Here is a 27,526-nt window from a genome sequence, read left to right on the forward strand (position 1 = left end):
GTTGAACTCATGTAATTAAACAATTAGATAAAATTAGTCATTAAAATTAATTGTGCTTAAACACACATTCTCTCTCTCTCTGTGTCGCTCGCTCAATCACTATCATACACGCAGCGCGTGAAATCTCAGCAGCCAGCAGCACTGCTCGCGGTACAATATGAGGTAATTCAGAGAGTATTTTTACACGATTCAAGTAATTTAAGAGCAAACTGGTTATTTTCCTCCTGCATGTATGTTCACGTATGCGTAACAGTGCTGCAGTTTATTTAATAAAGCATCTAAAACTGTGCTAGTCATATAGCTAAAGTGAGCTAACAGGGCTGAGAATATGTTTATGATTAATGACACCAAATGCTAACATAAAAACATCAGCCGTGTTTATTAGTCATAGCACGAGCTAAGTTATAATGAGCAATAACAGTGACAGTCATAAAGATAAACCTTAGCTTGGGCACTCGAATGCTAAAAACACAGCTGTCATGCACTTTTGCGCATGCGCAGAGAACGATCATCTGTTTCCTGCTCTAGACGTATTTACAATAAATAAATACGCATGCAAACGCTTTGAGTTATTAAATAACGCAGAATATTGCACTGTATTCTGCCAGTATCGTGTAGTATATTTTGGGGCAAGTTTTGGACTTCTAAAACTGGCTTTTTTGTTTTTATTTTTACGTGTTGGGATAAGTGCTGCTTATGAAAATTAGTTCATAATTAGTTACATAATTACTACAGTAAAACATCTGGTGGTGTTAACCACAACTGATTAAAAAATAAATAAATAAAGGTATAAAAATGACAGTCTGAAAAGGATTCTAAACTGTTTGAAGGAAATCCCTTGTTCATTTATTATAATTTTAGAGTACTACTAATAATAATAGTAGTTGCTAGATAATTACAGTGATCCATTTTTTGTTTTTATAATTATTATAAAATTTATTTGATACAGTTGTTATTCCAATATAGAAGAAATGGGTAAATTAAGGTGTGGTCACATTAGCATAAATTCGACAAAATTTTGCAGACAAAAACATCCATTGTCCATTGTCAATGTAGCACTGCCGAATGCCTGTGGGTAACCTTTTTCATCTTCACACAAAACCACAGATTGCACAGATTCCTATTCAGATTACTTGATTTTGATTGCAAAATTTTGCACCTTTAGAGTAATTTAACCAAAGTTTGTTCAGACACCTTCAACATTTCTCACATTATATCACAGTTTATTCGCTATAGCTTAGAAAATGGTAATAAAATATGACAAGAACTTTAAAACAGAAAGTTAAACTGTGTCAGAACAAATTCATCTTGATTTAATGTCATTGTCATTTAATATCAGACAACTTTGATAGAAAGGTACACTGTAAAAAAATTCAGACCTCCCTGACTCAAAATTTTCTAGTGACTGATTACATCTAAATTTTCCCATTGGCCCAATTGAATTTCTGCTGATAGAATTTTTTCAATCTGTTAACATTGGCTCAATGAGAAATAATACGTTGAGCCAATTGAAAAAACATTAAATCTACCAAAGCATGTTATTGGCCCAATTAAATATTTTAAATAGTAGTAGCATGCATTTTTTGTTTGACCTAATCTAAAAATGTCTATTGGCAAATTTATACAGCTAAAGCAACCTTACTGAATTGTTTATTCCCCGTTGTCCCAAAAGAAAATGATAAAAAACAAAAACATTAAATGATGATACACTGAACACTGACACATTTTAATACATATTTTAATAAAATCTACAACAATATTGTAAAAATACCTTACAATGATAAATACATAGAAATTTTCTACACAGTAAACCTTACAAAATCATGCATTTTAATTCTCATAAGATACACAAAGCCGATGAATTGCACTTTAAACATTAATACATTCACAAACATGCATAAAATGTAATAGTTTATCTGAGGTTACTTCAACCAGTGTTTAGTGTAATGTCATCTGAAACTTTGAACTTGAAGGGTTAGTTCACCTAAAAATGAAAATTCTGTCATTAATTACCCTCATGCCATTCCACATCTATAAGTCCTTTGTTCATTTTCAGAACACAAATTAAGATATTTTTGATGAGATATGAGAGCTTTCCGTCCCTCCATAGAAAGCTATGCAGCTTACACATTCAAGGTCCAGAACAGTAGGAAAGACATCATTAATCAACGTGACTCCAGTGGTTTAAACCTCAATTTTAGGAAGCAACACGACTGCTTTGTTTGCGCAAAAATAAATAAATAACCACCTTATTTACTAAAACATTTATCTGCAACCCAATAGGGGAAGCACCACCACAATTTGGATATTATTTTGTTTTTTCTGCAATCAAAACCTTTGCGTTGCTTCATAAAATTTAGGTTAAACCACTGGACTCACACTGAATACTGTAATGATGTCTTTCCTACTGTTCTGGAACTTGTAAGTCGCATAGCTTCCTATGGAGGGTCAGGGAGCTCTCGGATTTATCACAAATATCTTAATATGCGTTCTGAAGATGATTGAAGGTTTACAGGCTTGGGTACATGAGGGTGAGTAATTAATGACAATTTCCATTTTTGGGGTGAACTAACCTTTTACTGTAAATCCTTGTTGTACTCCATGTTGAGTGCATACAATAAATACATTTACAAAGTCTCCTAATTTGTCAAGCACCACCTCCTCTTCCAGGACAACGGAGACATTTAGCACACTTGACAGGGCTCTTGAAGTGCAACTGCTGATAATTACTATTCCAGTTTTCACTGCAGTTGTGTGGTTCTCCAATGGCTCTGTGAAAAATATAAAATAGCAATGTCAATATAAGTCTACATATAACTTCAATAATTTATGCAGCCTGCATTACACAGAGCCACGTCACACAAATTACATCTAAGAGCTCATAGTATTTTACACTAATATGGAATTAACATATTCAATAAGAACTGAGTTAAATACTCACTGTGAAATTCGTGAAATTCGTTCCTTTTCTACACTTCTGACTAAATGGTGCCTCGTTAGCTCAGACCTAGCAATGGTGGGTTACACTGAGGGGAACAAAACTAATTTGTTACATTTAATATAATAATCATAAAGTGAAATAAAAATAATTTAGTTCAATAAATAGTAACTTTAGGTAACCAAGAGATAGGGGTGTGCGATATTGACAAAAATTATATCTCAATATTTTCTGGGATTTTATCGATAACAACAATTAGACGGACAATATTTTGCTGAGTGTGTTTTCGTGTTTACATTTTAAGGACTACCGTGGACTCCTAAAGTTTTGATATTCTGCATATTCTGTGTGGTGGTCAGTTCACAGTGGTCATAGAAATTAATCTTTCCCAATACGTTTAAATTGAGTTTTACCTTTTATGGACATTTTTACCTTAAAGCCATTTTTCTAAAAATGTGCATCATCTTTTGAGTCAAATTCTTACATTTTAGTAGTCAATTAGAATAAGACATTTGTGCTGTTACCAAGCAAATGAAATCAGTATTAACAAAATTCATCTTTGCAATGCAGAGGAAACAGAAGCTGCATCTGAAGTGGCATTTAGAAACATTTACAAACTGTTTAATGCAGGACATCAAACATTTAATCTACAGTTACAACTGCATAAATAATATTTTAAACATTAAAACGTTGAATACTGATATTTGGAATTGTTTAAAAATTAAGAGACTTTAAAAGTGAAATTAAAGCTGCCAGCAGGTGGCAGCAAGTCACTGTTAATAAGTGAGTCATTGCGATCGAACCAAATCATTTAAACGGTTGATTCATTCAGGAAGGAAACACCCACATTTTGCTCAAATATCAGACGCAAATTGTAATTATTTTTGTTGGCAAAATAGAGCAAAAACAGGCAATATTGTGTCTAAAACGTAAGTCCCTTAACATTACCATCTTGTTTATTGAACTATTGTATAAAATCAATATCACACTTGTAATCATGTTGCTTTGTGGTAGAAAAAAGCAACATGATTACAGTCGGGGGGTCAGTTCTCCTCTGACCAGACGAAATCTGCAGTTCAATTCCAACCTCAGCCATGTCAGATTTTGTAAAGGACTCATTTGGTTCCCGTGGACTTGTCCCGATGGCTGTCTAGGTGACGAGGTCCTCACTGGGGATCTGTCTCTGGGGCTCATCTAGGTGTCCTGGTCTCCGCTGATGTTCAGGGCTGTAGAGGTCGTCTCTAGGTGCTGATCCACCATCTGATCTGGATACAGACTGGATCGGGTGGCAACGGTGATCTCGGAATAAGAAAGAAACAGACTAATATTAGCGTAGCCATTCTTCTTACGATGTAACAAGTACATCGGGTGTTTTGGGAAGTGTTCCCGGTTCTGGTTGACCTAATTAATGCAGCCTAACAATCCTTTAACGGATTTAAATATTAGAAGCGTATTACTGTATTATGTGTTAGCCAGGTTAAAGACATGGTCTTTAATCTAGATTTAAACTGACAGAGTGTGTCTGCCTCCCGAACAGTGTTAGGTAGATTGTTCCAGAGTTTGGGTGCTAAATATGAAAAGGATCTGCCGCCCGCAGTTGATTTTGATATTCTAGGTATTATCAAATGGCCAGAGTTTTGAGAACGCAGTGGATGTGGAGGACTATAATGTGATAAGAGCTCGCTCAAGTACTGAGGAGCTAAACCATTCAGGGCTTTATAAGTAATTAACAAGATTTTAAAATCTATCCGATGTTTGATAGGGAGCCAGTGCAGTGTTGACAGAACCAGGCTAATGTGGTCATACTTCTTGGTTCTAGTAAGGACTCTAGCTGCTGCATTTTGGACCAACTGTAGTTTGTTGATCAAGCGTGCAGAACAACCACCCAATAAAGCATAACCTTGAGGTCATAAATGCATGAATTAACATTTCTGCATTTGACTTTGAGAGCATAGGTCTCAATTTAGATGTATTTTTAAGATGAAAAAATGCAGTTTTACAAATGCTGGAAACATGGCTGTCAAAGGAAAGATTGCTATCAAACAGCACACCTAAGTTCCTAACTGATGACGAAGAATTGACAGAGCAGCGATCAAGAGTTAGACAGTGTTCTAGGTTATTACATGTGGGGGGTTTAGGTCCGATAATTAACACCTCTGTTTTTTCAGAATTTAGCAGTAAGAAATTACTCGTCATCCAGTTTTTTATATCGACTATGCATTCCGTTAGTTTCTCAATTTGGTGTGTTTCACCGGGCCGCGAAGAAATATAGAGCCGAGTATCATCAGCATAACAGTGAAAGCTAAGTAGCTAACACAGTGTTTCCTGATGATATCTCCCAAGGGTAACATGTAAAGCGTGAAAAGTAACGACCCTAATACTGAGCCTTGAGGTACTCCATACTGCACTTGTGATCGATATGATACCTCTTCATTCACTGCTACAAATTGATGGAGGTCAGATAAGTACGATTTGAACCATGCTAATGCACTTCCACTAATGCCAACAAAGTTTTCTAGTCTATTCAAAAGAATGTTGTGGTCGATAGTGTCGAACGCAGCGCTAAGATCCAGTAGTACTAATAGAGAGATACAGCCACGATCAGTAAATCATGTAAATACATGTAAATGTTTTCAAAATATATGCTGTATGTGTGTGTATTTATATATACATAACAAATATACACAATACATATTATGTACACAAAAACATTTATTTTGGATGCGATTAATCAGGATTAATTGTTGTCCAGGGCCCTGTTTCATAAAACAAGTTTACCAAATAAGCCAGGTTTATTTCAGTTAGTCTGACTTATTTTGAACCAAATCCACTGACAATACGGCAGACTAGCTGATATAAACCTGGCTTATTTGGTAAACTTGTTTTATGAAACAGGCCCCAGCACAAATAAAAAATGTGTTAAGCTAACTTAGACTTGTCATAGCACTTGGATATCATTGCTCTTTTGTTGATTTTGATTGCTTCTATTGTCCTCATTTGTAAGTCGTTTTGGATAAAAGCGTTTGCTAAATGACTAAATGTACATGTAAATGCCTCTGCGTGTGTTTGTCAGGCTGCAGTGAAGACCTGTGGCACCGGGGGCCGTTATGAGTGGGAAGAGCCTCTTGTTGAAGGTCATTCTCCTGGGGGATGGCGGCGTGGGCAAAAGCTCCCTGATGAACCGCTACGTGACCGACCGCTTCGACTCGCAGTCGTTCCACACCATCGGTGTGGAGTTCCTCAACCGTGATTTGGAGATCGACGGCCGGCTGGTCACCCTGCAGATCTGGGACACAGCGGGCCAGGAGCGCTTCAAGAGCCTGCGCACACCCTTCTACCGCGGGGCGGACTGCTGCCTGCTCACCTTCGCTGTGGACGACCTGCAGAGCTTCCAGAACCTGGGCTGCTGGAAGAAGGAGTTCATGTATTACTCAGACGTACGAGACCCGGAGCGCTTCCCCTTTGTGGTGCTGGGAAACAAAGTGGACAAGGAGCAGCGGGAGGTCGGCGAGGAGGAGGCCCGGGCTTGGTGTGAGGAAAACGGCTGCTGTCCGTACTTCGAGACCAGCGCCAAGGACGACACGAACGTGGGGGCCGCTTTCGAGGCTGCTGTCCGGGAAGTCCTGGCCAGCGAGGATCCCATCGACCACACCCTGCTGAGCAGCTCCATCGATCTCCACGGAAATCGTAAAGTGGCTCGCTCGTCCTGCTGTTGAGGTGCTTCTGATGGTGCGTTCAAGTCATGTCGGATAGATCGTATTTACGAGTTGAATGCACATGAACGGCACTACAAAGTCTTCTTATATGGAAGCCCTGCCACTGAATAAAAATTTTAAAAAAGGTAATTGCGACTTTTTACCTCACAATTCTGACTTTTTTCTCACAATTGCGAGTTTATATTCGCAATTACCTTTTTTATATTTTTTTTTATTCAGTGGCGGAAACGGGCTTGCATATTATTATGAGAGGGAAACTCAATATTTTCTTTAAGCCCTGAGTTTCCAAGTTGAGGGCGTGTCCATGAAAAAATGTGTCGGATGCAGTGGACGCAGCCAAAGACTATAGCTTGTTTGCAATCATGCGATTCTGATGATGTGCGAAATGCAGCTGGAGGGCAGGAAATGATTTCTCTCCATAGGAATCACTAGCAGAAACTCAAAATGCCTGTGTTTTGCGTTGTTTATGGATGCGCAAGTCGGTCAAACCGAGAAAACACAAGGAGCTTTTATCGTGTATGAAAATGTGTTGTTCATAAGGGGGGGAAAGGCAAGAAATTGACTGAAAATGCAGGAAAAAGTAGCTTGTAAACCTGCGTCTGCGGTCGGCAGGAGCCGAGTCAGATAATGTTCATGCGAGCAAATGGTTAATGTAAGATATAATAATATATTAAGATATAAATAAAGAAATATACAAATAGATACAGGGTGACACATTCTTGTTCATGCTTGTTTGCAGTCAGGTTTAGTTGCTTAGCCTATATCCACGGCAGGCAAGTATTTCAATTTAGTAAAAATCGCTCCTCTTCATAACATAAGGATCACGTCCAACATGTGTTGTGTTTTCCTGTTTATACCTTTCTCTTGTAATCGTGTCTAAACCAGTACAGTACGGACTTTCTGCAAACTTTGCTGCATGTAGGGGGTTTGTGGCTCTTGGTCCTGTTAGTAGCACTTAAAACAAAACTTTTATTCAAATTCTGAACTGATTATAGCCTAGAAAGTGATCAAATAGCGCTTCCATTATATAATCACTAAAAACCTCAACAAGGTCACTCACTTCAATTTATCGCAATCTCACAGTGTTCCATTATAATAAATGAAATTCTGACTGTGTCACGCTGAATGTGTGAGAGTTGGCAGCCCTGGATTATCTATTTATAGCTTTATTAATATCTTAATATATTATTATATCTTATATTAACCATTTGCACACACGAGCATTATGCAACTCGGCTCCTCCTGACATCAGACGCAGGTTTACAAGCCACTTTTTCCTGCGTTTTTCAGTCAATTTCTTGCCTTTCCCCCCCTTATGAACAACACATTTTCGTACACAATAAAAGCTCCTTGTGTTTTCTCGGTTGGACCGATCCGTAAACAACGCAAAACACAGGCATTTTGAGTTTCTGCTAGTGATTCCTATGGAGAGAAATCACTTCCTGCCCTCCAGCTGCATTTCGCACCACAGCAATGACGTCATGTGCAAACAACGTATTAACGGTAAATTAGTTGAAATTAATTTAATGATTATTTTTTTGTAATGTACAATAAAACTATAGAAGTTACATTCTTAAAAATAAAGGTGCTTAAAAGGTGCTTCACAGCGATGCCATAGAAGCATTTTTTGTTCCACAAAGAACCATTCCGTCAAAGGTTCTTTAAAGAACCATCTCTTTCTTACCTTTTTATTTACCTTCTTTCACCACAAAGAAACTTTTGTGAAACGGAAAGGTTCTTCGGATGTTAACGGTTCTTTATGGAAGCATTTAGACAAAACAGGTTCTTCAATGGCATCGTGAAGCACCTTTATTTTTAAGAGTGTACATATACAAAACATTATATTATTGTGTAATCAGAGGCATATCACCAAATGTTGGGCCCCAGTCACACAACCAACATAGAATATATAACGATTCAGTTTACATCACCTTCATAAGTTAAATAAAAACAGAAAAAAGCAAAAACACAATGATGCATATTCTTTATTCATCATTTTGTAGATGTAGAGTTTAAAAAATCGTTGAATTTTATTGTAGAAAAGTTAAATGGCCATCTTGTTCCGACCAAAGTGACTTGAACGCACCTGACGTCGTAATTACGTCTTGTCAACTCGTAAGTACGAGCGTCCCAGGAGGACTTGAACGCAGCATAAATCGCTCCTGGCCTTGAGGCTTCATAGCCGTGGACTTGTACAGTAGGTACTGTGTAGGTACAGACGCCAGGCGTGTCTCGTGGGCTACAGAGGTACCAAACGGTAAAGGTATTTTATACGTATTTATCTCTCTGCAGTCCGGCACACTGACGGTTTCCCAGTCAAAGGCTTGTCTGCTTGTGACGTGGTGTTTAATAATAGCTTCATGTCCTGGACCGCAGATCTAGCCTCCCTTTAGTATTCCGCCAGTTTTAAACGGACCATCTTACTATTGAGCTATTATGTTGTGGTACTCATTTTTCCAGATATTTCCAAATACATAACCCACAGAGTCACATATTGCAGACCACTGTTATCGGTAATGAAATATTGTTTGAGAGAAAGAGCATTGAAAGAAATAATGCATTTTTAATTCATTTTGCTAATAAGTTATTCTTTGGGTGAAGAACATGGGTCATATTTCACCTAAAATATTATTAAAGAATAAATGAATAAACAAGATATTACAATTTAAAAAAAGAAAATGACACAGATTTTTGACATGACATTATTTTCGTGATAAAACATTTAAAAGCAAATTCTTATTACCGTAATGTAAAAAAAAACTCATGATCATTACTGTAACATCAAAACAACAAATAAATGTTACTTTCCTTCATAAAATATTACTTAAACTGTAGGCTTAAATGATTTATCTGTTATTGTAGCGTTTGTTATATTAGCTTCAAATTATGCTGATTTTAATAATTATGAAAAGTAATTGTGTCCCACATGATGAAGCAGTTATATGATTAGAAAACATTTGCACTCTTGATACAATTAAAAAATAATTTATTTATTTATTTTGGGTTGAAATATGACTGATTCTTAAGTAGATTCACCCTATTATTATGATACATGTAGTAAAACACATAACCTCAGATTAGCGTATTGACAACAAATCGTCTGAGATGCATCAGCACAGCACTACTTTTAGACAGAAAGGGAATTTCTTTTATCGTAGTACCGAAAGATTAAAATAGTTTTGTTTTTATTTGAGATTATTTGAAAATGTTCTGTAAGGTACGGTGTGTTTGTTTTAGATGTGTAATGTGTATTGTTTGATTTAGTTGTCAGGTTGTTTTGTGTGTATTTGAGCAATTTTACATGCCTAATTGCATGTTGAATCTGGGCAGCGATGCTGAAGTGTTTGATGAAGAATGAAAGTCTCTTGCATGAGGAGTGTGTTTGTGTGTGTGTGTGTGTGTGTTGGTCAGTTTGAGGGCTTAGAGCACATCTGATTCAGTAAATGCGCAGATCATTTTCTGAAAGCATGTAGGAACATTTGAAAAGACCTGTCTGCATTGAATGCTGGAGCCTCTTTAGACGTCTACAGCAGACCTGAAGAGACTCACAGTCACAGCTGATAAATTAGTTCACATTCGTCGTTTCCTCAATGTCAGACCAATGTTGATATGAAACCAAAGCACATGGTTCCCAGTATCTTGCACTGACCTTTGACCGTGTTTAGAGGGCACTTGTGAACGACCCTTGATTTAGTGCATTTATAGGTACTTTAACTTATTTTACTTGTATCTTTTATAATACTGACTTGTGCTTTTCCCAGAATATGAATGTTTTCTCAGCCTTTACTCTACATACTGCTGTAAATCTCATTACAACTAGAGAGACCCAAATCTGTGGATTGGGCAGCTGATGTTCTCAAACGCTTCCGTCTCTTGCATTAATGCGTAACATGTAGCCGTGTTGCTGTTTACAGACCTCTGCTTGCCTGCTATCATACATTTGTTATACGTGTAAAACACAAGAAACTGTATGCTGTTACTTTGTTTTTGTTGATGGACATGCTCACAACAATTATTGGTACACTGTGACACGGAAATAGATGCAACGCTGTGTTTCTCGAACTCAACCTGCTGAACACGCAGGAACGTATTCATTGCTAATACTGGAAAATCAGTATTTGTCTATTTAATGCTAGTGATTTCCAGCAAATCAAGGTACCAAACATTTGGATTGACAATGACGAAATGTTACACTATAATCAGATCTGTATTACATCACGGAAAGATCCTCTGTGTTAAATCACAACAGGATGCAGATGTGCAACTGTTTTGACGTGTTATCATCATGTTTCAGTGTTGCAAACGTTTTTGAGGAGTCAAAATGTCAACTTGATAAGCAAACTAAAGCTTTACAATAAGGAGGCGAATCTCATGAAGAAATGTCCAGATCATATTTCACCTCAAGATCAGAAGTAGTTACATTGTAAAGAAAATGAGCCCTATTTTTAGGATGGTTAATGCTTTTTGCATTTAACCTGGATGTTTTTTGGTGAGATTCACCCATGCCGTTTCCGCTCGAGCTGGTGTTGTAGCATTCCTGCCACAGTATTTATGATGTTACAGTTCACAGGAGTGTTGTATGTCATTAATAATACCATATTTTATGATGTTCGTTTGTCAGTGTGACCAGTCACGACCACGGTGGAGAATTGTGGGGGATGAATTAAGGGCATTACTGCAATGAATGTACTGACTATTTGTCACTTTTTACAGTTTGATTTGTATAAGGTTGGTGCCCCAGTGTTCGTATGCTTTGTTCTGGGTAATACTGTATTTACAGACATGCTAACAAACATCTTTAAATGGACTAAATTTGTGGTGTTTTGAAAGCAGGAGTTGTGTTACCCTACTGTTTCACGTCATCTCCAGTGCAATAAGGAGGTGGAGACTTCTTTTGTTTGCAAATTTACTTTGCAAGAATGCAATGCGATGAATAAACAAACTGCAACAGCGATCATATTGTGTGGTTTATGAGACTATACTGTCATAGTTTAACATGTCAAACAAAATGCTCTTTCCTGTTTAACCAGGTAACATAAACGTCATAACTGATATGACAAACATTTATTTATTTCATAATATCAAATCAATGGTTTCGGTATTCTCAGGAATAATAACCAAACCACTTTTAGTCAGCAGAAAGCGTGCACACGTCACACATCAGCTGTGTGAAGCACATAAGGAGAACAGAGACTTCCTCTGTGCTCATTTAACACTCGGCCAAAGAGCGTGTTCAGCCTCCTCTCCTCCTTCTCTCTGCGATGACGCTCTTTGAAAACAAGCTGCCATGCTGCTAGATGCAGTGGACAGTGAATCTATGAATAACAAAACACATGAATCATCGGTGGAAGGCATTGACCTTTATTTCCTGCTAAACCTCCCAGGCATCAGTTTTTACAGTAGCAATACACCAACAAACTGTGCAGCCGAGCGGCAGGTTAAAATAAGAAACCTGAGCTGAATTAAGCATCGAGTCTGTACAAAAACATATCTAAGAAATACTGTTAGTGCTAATAATAAACCATTTGATGAATAAAAAGAAACCGCTGATTAATTGGAAATTCAGCAAAAGAAAGCGTTATACAATAACTACAATGATCTCCTGATAATTAGAGTTACAAAGCAACATTAACAGTTCACACGTCAATGAAAACTTATTTCACATTGCTCCAAACCTGTATGACTTCTTTTCAGAGATATTTTGAAAAATGTTCATGCTGCTCTTTTTATACAATGATAGAAACTGCTATATAAGAAAAGCATACAAATTTGTAGTCCATATGACTTGTGCACCACATCTAAAGCCTTCTATGATGCATTGTAACAGGTTTAATATCAATGTCTCACAATAAAATCGTGTCGAGTCAAATTTGAATACGAGGAAGAACAAATGACATTTAGAAGTATATTGAAGGGCATGTTTTCCAAGGGAACGACAAATTCAATTTCAGTTGTGTGCCTTCTGAAGACTTGGAATGTCGTGCACTAGCCACACATATTGCCTTTAGTGAGGCGATACGGGTTTGGAACGACACGCGTGTGAGTAAACGATCACAGCTTTCATTTCTGAACTATTTAGGTGAACTACTGCTTTCAGTCTACACTAAAATCTTGCTTTCACCAAACGCTACGGGGTGATCAAGCATCCAACATGTATTATAAAACATGCTCAGGATGAAATAATCAAAATAAAACATTCTGAATTGGTTACCTTTTGTAAAAAAAAAAATCTACAGAAAACAAACAAAATGAAGCTACGGCTGATAAGGCTGCCTTTTTCCTTTTTTTTCTACCGAAGTGTCTTTTGCTCTCAGTTTTCAGTGAAAGATCCCAGACAAGAAACACTATTAGTAACGACACGCTTTGCGGTAAAATACCTGCTCAAACATCATCGGACGCATCTGTGCACCGGTCACAGAAAGCCTTTTATTCAAGCAGCTGGAAAGTCCCAGAAGCCTCTTTGTCAGTGGGCAATATCTTCTGACGCGTAAACTGACCCCTAGCATGGGTTTGTGCCGGCGCTTTCCTCTAACAAAGAGGGGCTCATCCATTGTTGAGGCTTTTCTCAGTCCTTTCAAGAGGCTGTGAGAAAAAGTGCGCTGGGGTCACAAGAAAACAGCACACATTGCTGTCTCTCTCCATGGCAACCAGATGTGAGGGATGGTCACCAAGGAAACCAGCCATCATCACCTTGAGATTCTTTTTAAGCATCTAATCAGCTTATGGTATGGTAGTACTACCCAATTATTATTTTTACTTTTATTTTCTAAAACAAGAATATATTTTGTCCAATCTAGTAATTTCAATTATGGATAGACCAGCAGACTGTTTTAAATGGACTCATATACTAGCTGTAAACAAAGTATTTGATTAGGTATTTGATAGCAGATACAGAAAGTAAAACTCAAACTATCCTATCAGATCTCAAAAACAAGAAGGTTGGTGCCCCAGTGTTCGTATGCTTTGTTCTGGGTAATACTGTATTTACAGACATGCTAACAAACATCTTTAAATGGACTAAATTTGTGGTGTTTTGAAAGCAGGAGTTGTGTTACCCTACTGTTTCACGTCATCTCCAGTGCAATAAGGAGGTGGAGACTTCTTTGTTTGCAAATTTACTTTGCAAGAATGCAATGCGATGAATAAACAAACTGCAACAGCGATCATATTGTGTGGTTTATGAGACTATACTGTCATAGTTTAACATGTCAAACAAAATGCTCTTTCCTGTTTAACCAGGTAACATAAACGTCATAACTGATATGACAAACATTTATTTATTTCATAATATCAAATCAATGGTTTCGGTATTCTCAGGAATAATAACCAAACCACTTTTAGTCAGCAGAAAGCGTGCACACGTCACACATCAGCTGTGTGAAGCACATAAGGAGAACAGAGACTTCCTCTGTGCTCATTTAACACTCGGCCAAAGAGCGTGTTCAGCCTCCTCTCCTCCTTCTCTCTGCGATGACGCTCTTTGAAAACAAGCTGCCATGCTGCTAGATGCAGTGGACAGTGAATCTATGAATAACAAAACACATGAATCATCGGTGGAAGGCATTGACCTTTATTTCCTGCTAAACCTCCCAGGCATCAGTTTTTACAGTAGCAATACACCAACAAACTGTGCAGCCGAGCGGCAGGTTAAAATAAGAAACCTGAGCTGAATTAAGCATCGAGTCTGTACAAAAACATATCTAAGAAATACTGTTAGTGCTAATAATAAACCATTTGATGAATAAAAAGAAACCGCTGATTAATTGGAAATTCAGCAAAAGAAAGCGTTATACAATAACTACAATGATCTCCTGATAATTAGAGTTACAAAGCAACATTAACAGTTCACACGTCAATGAAAACTTATTTCACATTGCTCCAAACCTGTATGACTTCTTTTCAGAGATATTTTGAAAAATGTTCATGCTGCTCTTTTTATACAATGATAGAAACTGCTATATAAGAAAAGCATACAAATTTGTAGTCCATATGACTTGTGCACCACATCTAAAGCCTTCTATGATGCATTGTAACAGGTTTAATATCAATGTCTCACAATAAAATCGTGTCGAGTCAAATTTGAATACGAGGAAGAACAAATGACATTTAGAAGTATATTGAAGGGCATGTTTTCCAAGGGAACGACAAATTCAATTTCAGTTGTGTGCCTTCTGAAGACTTGGAATGTCGTGCACTAGCCACACATATTGCCTTTAGTGAGGCGATACGGGTTTGGAACGACACGCGTGTGAGTAAACGATCACAGCTTTCATTTCTGAACTATTTAGGTGAACTACTGCTTTCAGTCTACACTAAAATCTTGCTTTCACCAAACGCTACGGGGTGATCAAGCATCCAACATGTATTATAAAACATGCTCAGGATGAAATAATCAAAATAAAACATTCTGAATTGGTTACCTTTTGTAAAAAAAAAAATCTACAGAAAACAAACAAAATGAAGCTACGGCTGATAAGGCTGCCTTTTTCCTTTTTTCTACGAAGTGTCTTTTGCTCTCAGTTTTCAGTGAAAGATCCCAGACAAGAAACACTATTAGTAACGACACGCTTTGCGGTAAAATACCTGCTCAAACATCATCGGACGCATCTGTGCACCGGTCACAGAAAGCCTTTTATTCAAGCAGCTGGAAAGTCCCAGAAGCCTCTTTGTCAGTGGGCAATATCTTCTGACGCGTAAACTGACCCCTAGCATGGGTTTGTGCCGGCGCTTTCCTCTAACAAAGAGGGGCTCATCCATTGTTGAGGCTTTTCTCAGTCCTTTCAAGAGGCTGTGAGAAAAAGTGCGCTGGGGTCACAAGAAAACAGCACACATTGCTGTCTCTCCATGGCAACCAGATGTGAGGGATGGTCACCAAGGAAACCAGCCATCATCACCTTGAGATTCTTTTTAAGCATCTAATCAGCTTATGGTATGGTAGTACTACCCAATTATTATTTTTACTTTTATTTTCTAAAACAAGAATATATTTTGTCCAATCTAGTAATTTCAATTATGGATAGACCAGCAGACTGTTTTAAATGGACTCATATACTAGCTGTAAACAAAGTATTTGATTAGGTATTTGATAGCAGATACAGAAAGTAAAACTCAAACTATCCTATCAGATCTCAAAAACAAGAAGGAATGCATTCTTGACCTAAAAAGAGTAAAAATCTATTGAAAGATTTATAGCTGCCTTCAAGTCATGTTGGCATGATCATATTTATGATATGAAAGCACAGGAACCCCACCTCAATATTGTAAAAAAAAAAAAAAAAAAAAAAAAAAGGATTTTCTATTAAATAATCGTGGCAGAAGGAGCTTGCTGTTGGTCATAATTTAAGTTCACATTGTGAATGCTAACTGTACAGCTTGTGCACTGCTGAAGAGTCTCAAAAACGTCTTGAATCAAGATAAATTTACTTGAGAAGCAAAATGACTTAAGATATTAAAGTCTTGATTTCTGAAAAATGTATTGAAATATTGTTAGTTTTTGCTAAAAAACAAGAAGTGTGATGCCACTGGGGTAAGAAAAATAATCTAAATTTATAGGGAAAACAGGATTATTTTTCCTGCCCCATTGGCAGATTTTTTTCTTCTTCTAGTTAAGCATAAACTAACAAAATGTATTATTATTTATTTATTATATCTTAAAGGGTTAGTTCACCCAGAAATGAAAATTCTGTCATTAATTACTCACCCTCATGTCGTTCCAAACCTGTAAGACCTTCGTTCATCTTCAAAATACAAATTAAGATAATTTTGATTAAATTCGAGAGCTCTCTGACCCTGCATAGACAGCAATGCAACGGAAATGAACTATCCCTTTAAGTCATTTTGCTTCTTGAGTAATTGTATCTTGATTTAAGACTTTTAGATATTTGTAATGGTAAACAAGACAAAAGTAAGAAAATCTTTTTTTGCAGTGTAGGAACTAAGCTGCCTAGAAAACACAACTCATTTAGGTGGCAACAGGCTTTTGTGACCAAACTACAAGATAAAATATATAAAAAATCTTTTACAGACCCAATGCTGTTACACAATGTTTTGCGACATTAGCACAATTATAACATCCCAGAAGACTTGAAGGCAGAATATTTCCTCTAGTGGTCAGGAGCAGTATACAGGTAGAAAAATCTGATGAAAGACAGTTTGAAGCAAAGATTCCAAATATGTAAATCTTTACATTAAAAAAAAAAAATCTAAAAGAATGTCAGGAAATTGTATTGTGGAAAAGAAGAGGATGAGAATTTCTAAAGTGCTCCAATATGGTGCTGTTATTGACCGTAGAAGGACAGCAGGACAGAACAGCCATTAACAGCGCGGACTGATGCCTTTCCTTCCCAGATACCGCAGAACCGCAAAGTTATAGGTGGTGGACACAGTGTATGTGAGCTGAAGAGAGAAAGACAGAAACACAAGATAATAAATCTCACCCAGTGACCAGAGACCAATCATAAAGCTGTGGTGTTTTCCCTGTGAAGACCCAAGCCACAGTGCTAGGGTGTAGTATGTGGTTGCCAAGGCATTACTATGCTTTTACTGGTTTTACTTTAAGTGTTTTTTAACCATATTACAATGTTGCTACTAGGGTGTTGCTAAGATGTTATGAGTGGTTTTTAACCCATTTTTTATTTTATTTTTTACACATTGCTATGTAGTTGGTGTTCTGTGTGGTTTGCAGGGTGGTGGGTAAAAGCCATTCACACCAAGGACGGCAACTTTAAAGATAACTATATTAGCGTCCACACCAACGGATGATATCGATTATTTATTCTAAGCACACACTCATCTGCCGCATTAAATTCTGATTGGGTGTCAATATTTTTATCATTAATCTGCTGGAAAAAAAAAAAAGTTCTGAAAGTGATTCCAACGACATCGTTTATATGTTATATACGATATACGTTTATCTATGCCTTCATCGTTATAGCTGTGGTGTGGACTTTGCTATTCTTTAACACTGTGAATGATTCTTTTATTTTCTTAAAACAGCTTATACTGAAGGCAGTCTGCCAAAACGACAGCTTGTGGAATGTGCCACTCTATGATGTAATAGTGTGGATATACACCACCTCCGCAGAAGATGATCAACGCCTGCTTCTACAACGCTGCCTGTTTAGCCCCGCCCACCGATTCTACATCACTGCCTGTTTAGCCCCGCCCACCGATTCACGCATGTAGTGTTTATGAGAGAGGCGAACGCAGGTCAACGCAGAAACCAAACGATAACAAGATGCTGTTCAGTGCCAAGTTATGTAAAAACAGCATTTGCGTTGCCTTCCTTCCGATCCCAATGTAAGAGTGAAGGAACTTTATTTTTCATGAAGTGCCAGACCGCGTCAGTAAGAACTAGGTCCTCTATTCACTTCATTTTACTGCAGATTCGTTTACAAACAAGGCACAATTTAATGCAGGATTTTCAGAAAGATTGAAACTAAAAGATGATGCTGTGCAACTATATTGGATCCGACAGTAATGGCGCACCACAGAAGTGAGAGTAACTGTTTTCATTACTTGGTATTGCATAGTCTGTTAAACAGATCATTTGATATGAGCATCTATGCATTTTTAACCTAAATCACAGGAGTAGTCTGTCAAACGTACACAAGCCAATCATAGCAGTGGGCATTTCTAAGATCTGAGTGATTCTGAGTGATTTTTACCACATAGTTTTGCAGTTACTGTGGTATTCTGAGTTGTTGGCATGATGTTGCAATGTGGTTTGCTATGATATTGTGACCAGTGTTGGGGGTAACGAATTACAAACAATGCAAGTTACATTATCAGATTACTTTTTTCCAAAGTAAAACATTACCTTTTAATTTACAAGAAAACATCCGAGTTACTTTTTCAAATAAGTAACGGCAATTACTTTGTTTTCCCCAATGTTGGGGAAAGTTACTTTTAAAAGTAATGCATTACAATATTGCTTTACTCCCTAAAAATGTGACTAATAACGTTATTTTTAATGGAACATTAAAAGATACATTTGCGTAACTTTTTAAATCTGGGTACGAACACAGAATCTGTTTTTGTGCAATTGAGATGAATAAATGCATGTTCACATTTAGTCTAGAACTACAGTAAGCATCATGTTCACACAATGCCTCTGCACTTACTCCCGATTTCTCTGGCGTTACTTGTTTGAAAAAGTATCTCAGATATTTACTTGCGAATTAAAAAGTAATGTTTTACTTTACTAGTTACCTGATTACATAACTCACGTTACTTGTAAAGTGTTACCCCCAACACGGGTTTTCATCACACTGCTGTGTGATTATTCAAGTGTTGCAATATGGTTGTACGAGTGTTTTTAACCACATTGCTATGACTAGCTTAATGAAAATTGTTTAAGCTGAAAAACACAGTTCTCTCAATTTCTAACCACAACTGACAGCAATAAATCCCAGCCGACCCCAAGAAGAGGTTAATAATTGCAGGAACAGAATTCCTCGACACCTACGGGAATGGCGTCATGAGAACACAGTGTGATTGTCTTCTGTTCTGGACACTCACCAGAGCCAAGACCGTCATCCCCGCTCCAGCGAAGGCAGCGATGTAGAGATCATAGATCAGGAAAAACTGAAAAACAAGTCAGGAACGTGACATCCTAAACACTCACTGCGCAGCGTGAATCTCTGATCTTGGCTTTGGATTTGACAAGGCTTTGAGGAAGGTTTTCAAAAGCATTATATGAAGACATTGAATCGTACATCGCCCAGGGCCACGTCTTACCTCTCTCGTCTTGCAGATGTTAGACAGGGTCATCCCACAAGCCTTTCCTGGTACTGCGTTCCATGGGAGTAAACCTTAGGGATACAGAGACATAAAACACAGTGTAACAGCATGAAAAACATCAAGGCACGATAATGTTTTATTGAAATTTGTGTCAGTTTAAATAACACCACATTAAGAGAACAGAGTTTAACACTGTAAGGCCAGAAACGTATGCAGACATTTGGAAAATTTATTTCAAGTGTGCTGTCATATTTGTGCACAATAATAATGTCCATGATAAAGGAAAAATCTTTTCAATTATATGCCAAGTTCTTGGAAATATCCTCTGTATAATTTATTTTGGCTTCATATGGTCGTGAAAAACATTTATTTTCAATAAATTTAAGTAGTACCATTGTCCTTACACCTTAATCATTATTAAGGCAAGAAATTTTTAATTTTTATTAATTTATTAATTCATGAACATACTTTTTAGGGATTTACACCACATCACATTTTTACAACTAAAATTAACCTCATCTTGTCATAAAAAGTTCAAAAAACGGTCAAATTATCTGATAAAAAGTCTGTATGATATAATTTCCTGTTTTTTATGCCTGCTAATTCTTCAAAAATTAATAAGCAGTGAAATAGTTTTGTTGAAATATTTTTTCCACAAAATAAAAATAAAATATTATGCATTCTAAACTACTAGGTTTCTTATGAATTTTCTTCTCTTATGATGTTCTTCATTACAAGGTCAGGACACATCGACATTTTTGACTTTAAAATCTTAAGTATTTAATTCAGAAAAATATTTACAAAAGGTGTATTCAATTCAGTATGATGGTATTTTAATGTATTTTTGAGCATCATGTCATTGACCCAACATGTGTTGTTGTGTTCAGTTAGAATCACATGCCATTTATGGCTCAGATGACTGGTTAAAAAAGTTCTCCATTGAGAATGTAAGACAAAAAAACTAAAAAAACTTTTCTGAGGTAAAGAAATTCATGTTCCGTTTTGTCGTGAATTTGTGTCACACTAAACTGCCCATGTTGTAAACCACTGGAAGATATTTTCTTAAATTAAAATGCCTCTCTAGGTTGCAGCCTTCGGTTTGAGAAGCACCCGTATACCTCTGTGGCTAAAGCACAAAATTGCACATCTTGTGGCAATGCAAAGATACGTGAAATCAAGCTTGCCGAACTATAAGTGTGCGTATTCATGTACCTCTTTCCTGCAAACATCTGAACATCGGGACACTTCAAAAGACATTGAAGCGTCAGCAAGACTTTAATCACCGTTACAGAGCCGTGATATCAAATCTCTAAGCTGTCAAGAGACAGAAAAGATATGATAAATGTATTGCGGGGCCATTACCGTACTGTCTGGCATCAATGCACAACTGGTTGATGCTGGCGGGCGTTTCAGAGAGGATGTTGATAGTGTGACAGGTGTTTGCCATGTTGTAGAAAAAGTAGACGGGAAGCGCAGAGAGGGAGAACACCAGCAACCAGACCACAACCAGGAAATACGTGATCACGATGAACTGTGGGAGAAAATCACGCGTATATCAGTTTGATGCATTTTATTTTAAGTGAAGAGTTCACACAAAAGAAAAAAAAAAATGCATTTATGCATATTCAAGAGATGAATTTCACCAAGTTTAACACAAATGGCACAACATTAAAGGTGTCATGAACTGAGAAACCAAAATTCCCTTGCTATAAAAACATTCTGCAAGTTTCAGAACTCAAAACTTTCTCGTTAGTCTAGAAACAGCTAATATTGAAGGCAGTCTGCCAAAACGACAGCTTGTGGAATGTGCCACTCTATGATGTAATAGTGTGGAAAGCACCGCCTCCGCAGAAGATTGTTTTTTGTCCTGTTTTTGACCCCCATCCTCAGAGTGCTCTGTTTGAATGAGTGTGACTGATTGTAGACTCAGAAGTAAACGCCCACTGCTATGATTGGCTGACAGCTGTGCATGTTTGACAGCATACATTCCACATAGATGGATGGCTGCTGCAGTGATTTAGGTTAAAAATGCATATCAAACGATCTGTAATAAACAAAGCAATAGTGATCACATAATAAAAACAGTTACACACACTTGTGTGTTGCAACATTACTGTTGGATCCAATATAGTCGAGGACAGAGTTCTTACTGACGCGGTCTGGATCTTCATTAAAAATAAAGTTCATCCACTCTGTTCTAATGTTGGGATCAGAAAGAAAGGCAACGCAAATAGCCTATTACTTCTAACTTATGATGTTTTTGATGCAAAAATCTTGATAAAATTATAAAAGTGGACCTCAGAGGACAGTATAAAATAATAAAAAAGGCAGTTCATGACCCCTTAAAGCTGAATATAATGCACCAATTTTTAATATACGGAAGTGCAAATGAGGTGCATCAGAGGCAAAAATATTCAGTGAATTTCAACATTTCGAATCAGCCTCTGCTAACTATATACGCTCAACATATGGAAATGTAAAACGTTCAAATTCTTTAAAATTTCCCCTTTTACTTAAAGGATGAAAGGCACACGTGTTTGTAACAACATGAGGGTGCAACATTTTGCAAAGTGAAACTCACACTGCAAATCACTCACCGATGTGCTGAGACAGCGACCACAAACTGTACTACGAAATTCTCCGAATGACTGCCGAGCTGCACTGGTGGTGTAAAAGCCTTCAGCCAACAGGACTATACAGTACAGGAAGAAGAAGGAGGCCAGACCATAGATGATGTACTGAAAATACTCAATACTACAGGAGAGAGAGAGAAAGACGTGTGTAATAAATGATGTTAAAATGACTGATCGGTCGAAGCACAAATTCCCTTTTGACACCTTAAAAAGCTTTATTCAAACTTGTCATTTCATATTTTTTATTGTGAAGCTTGAGATTATGGGTAAATAAAGTAGATTCATCTGGACTGAACATCAATGATGTGAGAGATGCTACTGGCACGCACAGGTACGCTAGGGTGATGTAGTCCTGATGGTCACGGGTGAAGTAAGTCTCGATAAGTCTTTCGCTCTCTGTCAGGGCCTGATGTCCACAGCCGCAGAACAGAGCAATGCCAGAGAAACACAGCAGAGTGGCCACCAGAGAGATGTACGGCACTCCTCCCAGACAGCGCATACAGCATTCATAACAACCTGAGATTCATAACAAAAGCATATGAAGGATCAGTTTCTCTCATTTTCTGATGATTTACCATATCAGACATTTAGAAAATGCACATAATACAAGCCACAAGGATCTGTATTAGGACCTCTGCTGTTTTCCTTATACATGCAGCCGCTTGGAAATAAACACGATTAGATTACACTTACGCTGATCATACTTAGCTCTACATTTCTTGTAGACAAGATGACATATAAACTGTTAACTTGGATAATTTAGAAATATATATATATATTTAAGTCCTGCATGTTATATTGGACAGCAATTCTCCTCTCTCGAGTCACTAAAACAGCCTTCCACCACCAACATGTTATCTATTTCTGATGCTGAAACATTCATGGCCTCAAGACTCTATTATTAAAATGCATTACCTGGTGGCTGTAAAAACAGATCAAAATGCAGCTGGCTAGAGCTCTTACCGGGTCCAGAAAATTAGATTCGTCCCGCATCAAGTAGGCCTATAAAATATTGCTATTCACTCATAAGGCCTTAAACACCTTATACTGTAGGTCCTTCTAAAGGGGATTACAGCTTTTTTTTATTTTTTTGCAATCTATAGATTAACCTTCCTGAAAATGCTTTCAGATTAAATACAGATCTCTTTCACAGAACACATTTCATAACCTAGTACTGCAGCTATATCTGATAAAATCTAAATGCACATTATCATCTTTGTCTGACATAATATGAACAGCATCTAAGAATCCTTCTCCTTTTGGTTTTCCTGTTTTTATCTCGGGATGCCTATGCCAGGGTTACTACAGACTTCGCCAGCTCCATTTTGGACCCAGCTGCACTTCTGACGACTGCAGATGACGGCAAGGCAACAAAGAATGAACTTACAAGAATGCCATAATATTATGCTTATACTGGAATGACTACAATCATAAGCTGCATTTACTTCGTTAATAACGCATTGAAAGATGTTGCCTGTTTAATTGAACACATGCCTTTTACTATATTAGAGCTATATATTATTGTCATATGACATGGATTTTGTTGCCAGAGTAGGATGGACTCCAGATGAGTCTGGTTCTCTTCAAGGTTTTCTTCCAACACTGATGCAGTTATTTTTTGTTTTTGTTCTTAACACAACTTGTGGCTGCTCACTGGGGCTCAAAGAAATTAGATAGATTTACTGGGGCTTTGAAACAATGTTTTGTGAGAAGTGCTATAAAAATAAAACTGAACTGGATTAAATACAGCAAATGCGTTTAATAAAAAGTAGCTAAAGCCTTGCTCTCATTTACATATATATGTAGATTTAATTGTCACCAAAATAGCTCCTTGTCATAAAACATTAGTAAAAGTTCCAGCAACAATGAGAAAGTCCTTAAATTTGGTGACAAAATTCCCAAGAGTGTAAAAGTGTCTGAAGCACTGGTGCTATAGACTCCCCAAGATTGTTAGGCTAGTATAATTAGTAGTGTCTGCTAAGTGAAGCATCTATACTGTTGCTCATAGTCAGTAATTTAAACAAACAACTGACCATAAGAATTCAACTTTGGTGTAGGAAATAACCACCTTGAAAGCACAGCCTGGCAACCAACACTCCAGCATCATGGTTCTCACTTCTCGCATTTTCAAAAGAAAAACAAATATCTAGTATATTTACACTGTTGTTTACCAAGGAGATGTTTCTCAAAACAGAAGCCTGTTTCCCAGTTGTTTTGGTGCTGGGAACCAGTTTCATGCACGCCATGAAATACATCACGTGCACACCATTTTTGTCGCAATATACACTGCAAACAGTGCTTATTCAAATCCAAAACAATATAACAAGCTCATACTGTCATAGACGTCTATTCACAATCCATTCACATGTGCCAAATCTGAAACACTGCAACATGCCATCGCAACAAAGCGGCAGCTGCAGCTAAGTGTGTGAGTCTGGGTGGACCGGTGTAAGTGGGCATTCTTCCTCCATCCGTATCATGTGCTGCTGTGGGGGCGGGCGACGGAGCTGGTCTGTACCACGGCATGAAGAGTGTGAGAAAATAAGGAGGACCAAGAGCCAGAGTGTCTTTTTGTGGCTGCACTGACAATAGCCTTTGTCTCGATGCAACACGAGGGCCAGCAATGACAAGCAAACAAAGAGCTGGTGCCACCTCAGCCCCCTACAGACCGACTGAAATGAGTATAGGGGAGGGAAGATTTGGGGGTAATGGTGCATCGACGGAATGCTGATGGTTAAAATCCCCTTAGGGTCAAAATGTTTGATTTATATAAACGGAGGAATATATGGTTTATTTTTGGATGTTTACATCGTTTTAGATATTTCTTATTAATAATAATAATTTTGTATGTACTGCAACTCAGCAGTAGCATGTTATATAAAGTTAAGTGCATCACAACTGGAGTAATGGCTGCTGAAAATTCAAAGGGATTAATTACACTTTAAAATAGAAAACGTTATATTAAACTGTAATAATATTTCACAACATTACGATTTTTATTGCAGTTTTGATAAAATAAAAGCAGCTTTGATGAAAATAATACTCTTTCTTCAAAAATAATTAAATTTTTTGTACAGGCCCAAACTTTTGAATTGCATGTAAACCTAAAAGGAGAATGAATCATGGTTAAAAAAAAGTCTTAAAATTAGAAAGCATAGCTAAATAATAAATACTGTTCACAATTAAGACAAAAAGTACTGGGACACTTTATGGATGTGAAACATTACTGAATCATGTTCATAGTTAATGTGATGATCTACACCTGTGGTTTCTCTGGTAGGACAAATGGCTTCTCTAAATATCCTCTAAACATTAGATGATTAAAAGACACTGAGCTAAAACAATGAATACATGCAAAGTCACTGCAGACGATACTTGCTGGGATGTTAAGTGTCAATTGCAGTGACATTCAGACACTTTCAAATACTGCATGTAGTACTGCAACATATATGCAAGTATATCACACGGTCTCTTCATATGCAAAGCTACGTTTATCAAGCTACAGGTAAAATTAAAAACATTTTTTTAATTATATACACAGAATTGCTTAAAAACGTCCCTTTAACTCAGTAAAAATGCTGTACTTACCCATGTCTGTAGGCAGCAGTGTGCTTCAGTGTAATGTCACAGACTGCTCTCTCCGTCTCCTACACAGCTGAAGACGGACTCGATGTCCAACCTTAAGAAACAATGTGTCTTTTCAATGGCCTGCTTGAACGGTTCAAGGAGCAGACTGACGGGGTCATGATGCAAAACCATACCAAAATGTTCACTCAAAATAAGTGCCACTGATTTGCTTTAAGATGCAAAGAGTTTGTTAAAGAGTTGCAGGCCACTTTTTGCTCATTTATAAACAAGTGAGAAATTATCTCATTCTGTGATCAAGTCGGTTGATGGCTTTTAAAGATCATTTTTATGTGTTTGTAGTTTTATTTACTGAAACTGTAGTATGATACAAGTTTGTCTTACGTAGAACTAAAAACTATGTAACTGGAAAAAAAAAACAAAAAAGGTACTGCTAATGAGCTAAAATCTTGCTCTTTGAGGATCCATATCACTTTACGACTCACTGCTGACCTCGTGTGTTCACACGCATAGCTCGTGACTTTTTGGACCAAACTATTTTCAAAGTATCTTTACCAAGTAAATATATACCATAGGCTAAATGGTACTCATTCAGTACAGTTTCATAATGGCATTATGATCTGATACCATCAATGCACTAGTACCAGCACAGTACTTTAAAAAATATATATTTCTACTGACTTAAAACATGAAATAAGTGATGATTTTGTTGTTATTAAATGTTTAAGTAGGCCTATGTGTAAATCTTTATGATTTTGGAAAATAAAATCTTGTGTAGATGTATTTGAACTATTACCAATTGGGTCATTGTTCAACTGGGGTGGCAAATGAGAGGCAGAATTTGCAAAAATGCTTGTTTGTTTTTTTTCTAATAAAATATATTGCTATGCATTTAAAATTAGTTTAATATGTTATATCCATTAAAATAGAAGCTTAAGAACATATCGATTTAAAAAATTTTTTTTAAAATAATTTTAATCAAACACTGGTGACACAACCACTTATGTCTATAGTATTGAAGTAACATTTTGCCAGGAAAGACAGTAACACCGCAGACAAATCAGCCTAAATTCAGACTTTTCTAAAATGGAGGCTGACATCATGATGATTTCAAGATCAGGGGACATTTTGAAAATATTAATAAGTATGTATTTTTCAAAATTTTGAATAAAATGTGTCAGATCTGCAAGTTATCAACATAACACCACAGACACTAATAAAGTGCGACACATGAAATTGTCAGAAGTTTAGCTAACTTTAAGAAAATTAATAAGAAAGAATGTACTCCCCATGCACCCCTCAGATCAGCCAGCACCTGCAGTGACCTTTACACACAGGAAGTAGTCCAAATAGAATTCTCCCTTTTCTTAAAGAGGCGACATCCATTGTTGTAACACCACAGACATGAATTTGGGGGACACAACTTTTTTCTTAAATATAAGAAAATATGTATTTTTAAAAACAATTTAATGAAATTGTACATGTTAAATAAAATCTATATTCACAATATAACCACTTAATTTTTGTTGAAAATGTTATATTGTTACAATTGTTACCAGAGGTGGGTAGTAACGAGTTACATTTACTTCGTTACATTTACTTGAGTAAATTTTTTGGGTAACTAATACTTTTAGAGTATATTTTAAAATGGGTACTTTTACTCTTACTCAAGTACATTTTTACTGAAAAAACGGTACTTTTACTTCGTTACTGTTGGCGACGCTCCTCTCGTTACTTTATCTTAATGCAATACAAGTTAAAAATCCTTAAATTTATTCCAAGCGCGCCATCTACTCTGGGCAATGAGCGATGCCCATTCGCGAATGATTCATTCTTTTGAGTCAATTCTGTTCGAAGGCTTGATCAAACCAGTTGGCAGACCAGTGAATCGGTTCGCGAATCAGTTTGAATGA

At 37.0% G+C, this 27,526-nt stretch overlaps 2 protein-coding genes across 7 annotated transcripts; one reads left to right on the forward strand and one right to left on the reverse strand.

Moving 5' to 3' along the window:
- Nucleotides 1–98: 98 nt before the first annotated feature.
- rab9b (RAB9B, member RAS oncogene family) lies at nt 99–7,051 on the forward strand. The gene is made up of 2 exons (XM_058797895.1): nt 99–162; nt 6,012–7,051. The coding sequence occupies exon 2, from the start codon at nt 6,046–6,048 to the stop codon at nt 6,652–6,654; it is 609 nt and encodes a 202-aa protein (XP_058653878.1). The 5' UTR covers nt 99–162; nt 6,012–6,045; the 3' UTR covers nt 6,655–7,051.
- On the reverse strand, nt 2,556–26,945 carry plp1a (proteolipid protein 1a). 6 transcript variants are annotated; one of them, XM_058797892.1, is made up of 8 exons: nt 26,929–26,945; nt 25,617–25,707; nt 22,358–22,544; nt 21,993–22,149; nt 20,758–20,926; nt 19,393–19,466; nt 19,174–19,239; nt 13,834–14,178 (listed from the first exon to the last, which is right to left on the reverse strand). In XM_058797892.1, exons 2-8 carry the CDS (start codon nt 25,618–25,620, stop codon nt 14,017–14,019), a joined length of 819 nt encoding a protein of 272 aa, XP_058653875.1. In that variant the 5' UTR covers nt 25,621–25,707; nt 26,929–26,945; the 3' UTR covers nt 13,834–14,016. The 6 variants fall into 6 exon arrangements, with proteins under 6 accessions (XP_058653876.1, XP_058653875.1, XP_058653873.1 ...); XM_058797890.1 differs by having other exon boundaries at nt 25,617–25,706; nt 26,902–26,944; XM_058797889.1 differs by lacking the exon at nt 26,929–26,945 and adding an exon at nt 25,790–25,914.
- Nucleotides 26,946–27,526: the final 581 nt, after the last annotated feature.

Source organism: Onychostoma macrolepis, chromosome 14 (assembly GCF_012432095.1).
Source record: "Onychostoma macrolepis isolate SWU-2019 chromosome 14, ASM1243209v1, whole genome shotgun sequence".
NCBI lineage: Eukaryota > Metazoa > Chordata > Actinopteri > Cypriniformes > Cyprinidae > Onychostoma > Onychostoma macrolepis.